This window comes from Gouania willdenowi, chromosome 20 (assembly GCF_900634775.1).
Source record: "Gouania willdenowi chromosome 20, fGouWil2.1, whole genome shotgun sequence".
NCBI classification, from domain to species: domain Eukaryota; kingdom Metazoa; phylum Chordata; class Actinopteri; order Blenniiformes; family Gobiesocidae; genus Gouania; species Gouania willdenowi.
In genome coordinates this window covers 22,633,027-22,639,026 of record NC_041063.1, presented here as the reverse complement: position 1 = coordinate 22,639,026, position 6,000 = coordinate 22,633,027, and the positions used below count along the sequence as shown (strand labels likewise).

The following is a 6,000-nucleotide window of genomic DNA, read 5'->3' as shown; positions in this document are numbered from 1 at the left end:
AAAAAAAGACTTCTTTGATTATAAGACGCACAAAGACTCGTAAAATCACCCAATCTCACAAATAACTACAATTAAAACTTAATGGCATTTATGCTGCGCCAAACGCTACTTAGTCATCTCATAGCTCCACTTATCATATCCAATTTAAACAAAACGTTGGTGAGAGGCTCAACTGAAGTCGTGCCAAACGAAACAATGAAGCGTCACGGCACATCTAATACGAAGAAGATTGATGATGATGATGGAAATCTGATGTTAGACTTGTCCTTGTGCCCTGCAGAGCTCCACCTCTGGCTCCGTGCGCGCAGAGAGGGCGGTTTTTCATGAACACACACACACACACAGTTACGCACGCATATCATGGACTGCAACCTGCTGATTCCTGTCACACACTCACGTGCTGCTGGCAGGAGGAAGAGATAACCCAGGACTTTTTGTTTTTTTGAGCATTTTGGGGAGACATGGAGTGATGGGCTTAATTAGGGTCGTTAGTCGTTTGGTGCGCGATTTTGGAATAAACGGAGTCTTTTGAAGTAAAATAATAAAGTTTCTCCTTCATCCTAAAGCAGAGCCCTGACATCTATGCTGGACATTCGTGCGCGTTTTGCTTCATTTAAAGGATAATTTCAATGGCTTGAGCGGAGAAGAATTGCTTTAATTTGCTACTGACAGCAGTGAGTGCGCACGGACGGACGGACTTATACGCACATTTCCAGTCGTTGGATTCAGCACCGGACACTGTCGGGACTGTGTGAAGCAGCACCAGGTCGAACACCATGACCAGCTGCTGGTTTGCCTTGATCGGATTGTGGTGGAGCGCACATTACTGCGCGCTCACGGACGGGAACAACGACGCGCACCCGAGTTTCATCCACCGGCGGCTGCGCACGCATGAAAAGCGAGAGATGCAGAAGGAGATCCTGTCCATCCTGGGACTGCCGCACAGACCCAGACCGCATCTGTCACACGGAAAGTTCAACTCCGCTCCGCTGTTTATGCTGGACCTGTACAAAACTATATCCGGAGAGGAGAAGAGCCAGACGGACCACGGTGCAGCACTGGATCGGTATCAAACCACACAGAGTCCTGCTCTGGCAACATATCCAGAAACAGCATTCCTCAATGACGCAGATATGGTGATGAGCTTCGTTAATTTGGGTGAGTTGTGCGTAAAACGGTGCGTAAAAGTTCTGTTTTTGGTGTAAAACCAAAAACAAATCTGCAACTTAATCATTAACGATGTTTCAAATGAATGACCAAACTGTTAAAATACAATTAACATGTACATCTCAATCTAAACCACCCTCTTCAACCATGTCACATGGTTTAAAGACCGTATACTGGGTTTTTTATGGTTTAGTTCAGGGGTTCCTAACTTTTTTTTGGATCGTGACCCCTTTTTGATATAAAAAATTTCCAAAAACTTTTTTCTTCTAGAGTCAGTTTTTCATCATAGATTTATATTTTAAAAATGAAAGTATAGAATACAGTTGTTTAAGACTGTGTGTTGTTTTAATTTGAAAAAGAATAATGATTTTACAAATTCAGTTAAAAATTAATCATTAATGATTTTCTTTATCAAATTCCAGGCGACCTTACATGGGGTCACGACCCTAATGTTGAAAAACACAGATTTAGTTCTAATTTTTATTGTCCAATTCATTATTTTACGTTGTTATAAGTCGAATCTAATTCAGTGCCCATCATCACATGAACCACTAGAGCTGGTATTTGTCCTGGATTTTAAAGGTTCATTCTTGCCTTCTGCATGTGCGTACATCTCCAAGTCTTGTTTGACTCCCCCCCCCAGTACATTTGTCTAATTGGGTCTTGGTGATGATAAGAGGAACACTGTGATCTTCCTTCCACTAGCAGCCCCTCTGTGTTTACTGATATACTTTAAACACAGATAAACAGTGAGGAGGACAAGAAGGTTTACATCCAGATAGATTATTGTCAAGCTTCCTGGGGAATTAGAGCAGTGGGATTCTCCATGTGATGAATGGATGTCATTGTAAAACACCAGCCACTGTAAATATGTTCTACTCCTCACCTTTTAACACCATTTTACAGTCACTGCGGATAAAGGTCAGAGTCAAAATTCCCTCCTGGTCCCATTGAGTAATGATGTTGCAACCTGAAGTGATGAAAAGCAGACACGCACACAGACAGAAGGCTGCCGCTTTGCTCTCAGATATCCAAGCCCTGCCGTCGGCTCCTGTGGGGGAGCTGGATGCTGTTTGTGTGTCTGTGGTTTGGTGTGAGTCCTGCTGCTGCACATCTGGCCTTATGCTTTGATTAATCACGTCCTGTGCATCCTTCGACGGTTCCTTCAGATTTTTTGTGGTGATCGGGGGATTAAGTTGCTGTACACAGAGTCCTCACCGCCCTGGAGGAGGAGGAATGGCTTCCTCTTTGAATGTGATTGTAATTAAAGTTGGGACAGGCCAAGGCTCTCCATCTGCTTTGCAAATAAAGTCTTGCACGACTACTGTTGGTAAACCTTTGACTGGTGATGGACTGGTGGTCTGTAGATGGTGCGCTCAATGAAGATCACACACCCCGAACAAGATAACAGGTGTAAAAAGGAGGATGGATGAAAACTTCCATGTCATCAGATTGTATTTTTGTTTAGGAGAAGAAAAAAAAACGCTTCTGGGTGGTCCTTCTTGTTTCATAACTAGCCCCAAAAAATCTGGATCTCATGTGTGGCCAGAAAGAAAGAAACTACAAATTACAATCAAGATGAACGAGAGGAAGAAACACGAGCAAACAATGTGTCTGAAAAATATGAAGAAAGATCAACAGATGCTTGAAAATCCTGGGTTGGTGATTTGATCAATTCTGTGAAACAGGATCGACAATGACATGGTACAATTACAGTACTCAGGGTATAATTTAAAACTGGATTCAACTGTTTACGTTTGATACCAAGCACTGAAATTACTGACAAGGTGCTGCTATGGGTTGCATAGCTCCCTGGCCGATATGGATTGATGGGTGCCCAGAAAATAAATCAATGAATGGAAGAATAATTTTAATTTATTGTGGCACAACTTCCAGCTGGATAAAAAGTAAAAATCACAATTGAAATAAACAACTTTTGTAGTACTGGTGAAGTTAAATCACTTGTGTCAAACTCATTTTAGTCCAGCCTGACAGAACTGTCAAATTGGCCACGCCCAGAAATAACTCATAAGGACACATCAAAGCCATCAACAGACGCCTCTGAGGAAGACTGACAGTTGGCAGTTTGATCAGAAGATCAAAGTAAATTTCCTGGAAAAATTTGTCTGTATAAATGAAACCGTAACATAATATTTTGAAAAAGAAGACAAAATAAATTTGCTGGAATTATTATTATTATGTGCCCTAGTTTGCATTTTCACGTATTAATGATATGTAAATATGTAAGACACTGACAATATCCAAGCATTAAGTGACAGTTTTTTCCTTGATTTTGTGACCAACTTTTATTTAATTTTGGTAAATGTTATGGTATAATTTAAGGAAAATTGCAGGATATGAGATTGAAAAATGACTTCCTTCAAGCCCTTCAAATATTATTTGAATATATAAGGGCTGATGTATTTACAACTGAATTAGTTGGAAATTTATGGAATAATTAATGTTTTCTCTGCCAATTTTGCTTTTTTCTGATGTGGGCTGGATTAGATGCCCCCAAAGGGCCGGATTTGGCCCCTGGGCCTTAAGTTTGACACATGTGATTTAAAGGGACGTGAACTTCAAGAAACATCATGTTGGTGGACTGACCCATGACAGATAAAGCAAAGATGGTGATTAAAGTTCATCTATGCAGCAGGCAGCTGCACATGCTGGGATTCACATAGATTGAAGACCAAACAACACGTTTGCTTTCATCACCAGTTCAGAATGAGCCTTTGGAGGAAAGTGAGTTGTGGAACGCTTGCACGTCGACACATTTTCCAGCTCTTTTTTTTCACCTTCATTCCTAGAATAACTCGCTCATCACTGTTTTTTTCCCTTGTGGATGTCCCGCTTTCCACTGAGGTCTGCAGTGACACTGGGTGACTCATGCAGTGCAAACTGCCTGCAGCTTCCAGCATGTTCCAGTGCACAGCGGTCAAAGTAATGATGGTCACCATCACTATTTGAGCTGCATGTTTAGGCTTGTTCACGCTAGAAGAGTTTATGTGGTGAATCAATTTGGCTGCTCGGCATGTAGGAAACATTTAAAGGAAAGAATAAGACACAAGATTATATAGAGGTCAGATATTTTTTATTAAGTATTATTAATGGTGAGACTTGATTAAAACATGAATCTAATAATAATTAGAGACTGTAATTAATTTATCTCAATTAATCTAAATTAATTGCATAACAATATTTGACATGAAAAGCAACATTTTTACAATTTAAATGGATTTTGGTACATGACTGAATCAATGAAAACAATAAATAAGCTTAAACAACAAAATAGTATTTATTATTTTCATCACTAAGTGCTAACATAATGTGTAATTATGAATAAAGAACATTATAATTGCATTGTTCACAAAGCACAAACGTTCATGCAAAAAAAAGCAATTAACTGCTTTATTTTGCTGTAATTAATTAATCGCAATTACTGCATTAAAGTCCCAGCCCTAATTTTTTTATTTTTTTTTTTAATTGAATTTAAAAAAAATCTTGAACATATATTTTATATTGGATACAATTATATTACACCTGATTATATAATGATGTATAATATTAAATAATTTCTAAGTCTGAATTAAAACAAAACATTTTAAATGATTTTAGTCTAATAGAATTTTCAAAATATAATATTATGCTGCTCAGTGTGTGACTGCATGCAAAATTAATCAAATCAATGTAATTGGGATCACCTGAGGTTTGCTCTCATTCTTACTTCTTTAGAAACACGTACAGTATATTTAGATTATGGGATTTTCTTTCCCTCATTTTTCTGATGGTTTTAGTAAATCTTACCTCAAGTTTACATTTTGGACTAAAGGCGACATTAGTCCAAAGGCTCCATTAGAAGAAGAGAAGAGGTCAACGCTCATACAGTTGATGTGTATGAACTATACAGTAAGAACTAGCTGGGCTTGTTTCTGTGTCTGTTTGGTTTGCTTCTGTGGACATTGTTACTTATAGATGACAGAAAGGTCACATATTTTAACTCTCAGATTAGGATTAATATTATAAAACATCTGTAAATGATTCCCTACCACTGTTATACTGAGTGGTGTGTTTGGGTGACTATGGCTCAGGTGGTCAAGGGCTCGTCCTCTGATTTAGAGGTTGGTTGGGGGTTTGATTCCAAGGTTGTACCGGTCCATATCTCAAAATGTTGTCGGGGCAGTTCTATCATCATTGGTGTGTGTGTGTGTGTGTGTGTGTGTGTGTGTGAATGTAGCCGGTATTGTGAAAAGTTGTTTTTTTATATACTTAGGCTGTGTTCTAAATGGCATACTCCAAACTATGCTCTACAATCTCAATGACTCTATACTGCCTACTATGTACTATAAGTATGGTTAGGAGGATTAATATGATGACCGTTCCAACTTAAGTATACTTCAAAGTTTCCCATGATGCATTTCAAACCTACGACAAAAACCTGAAGCACACTGAGATGAAATATCTCCGTTGATTCTCCACCTTTGAAAGTTCTGAAAACATTTTAAGCGAGAATGTGACCAAGTAGAATTTCAACATGTGCTCGTTTTATCCATAAAATTAACTGAAAACGCATTTCATGCCAAAGCCATTGTGCTACTTACAAAACTTCTGGTTAACTTCAAAACAAGAGCCCTATTTACAAAAGTGCTGAAAAACTAATGGAAGACAAGAAGAGATGCTTTTATTTTGAAAAGGTAATGTTTAATTTTTAGTTTGAAGCCAGTCCCAGGACAATTTTACATTACGTTCGCAATGCATTATGGGACAGTTGAGTATGATGAGTGTGCCCCACTGTGCATACTTCAGAAATGTCCCGATATAGTATACATTCGG

At 38.7% G+C, this 6,000-nt stretch overlaps 1 protein-coding gene across 2 annotated transcripts in view; it reads left to right on the top strand.

Annotated features, from left to right (window-relative positions):
* Positions 1-366: 366 nt before the first annotated feature.
* bmp6 (bone morphogenetic protein 6) overlaps positions 367-6,000 on the top strand; it is a 45,809-nt gene continuing 40,175 nt past the window's right edge. For both annotated transcript variants that reach the window (XR_003672534.1, XM_028434827.1), the window contains exon 1: positions 367-1,158. Coding sequence is in view for 1 of the 2 variants with exons in the window: in XM_028434827.1 (XP_028290628.1) it covers positions 777-1,158 (382 nt within the window). In the remaining variant the exon portion in view is untranslated. The remainder of the gene's footprint in view (positions 1,159-6,000) is intronic.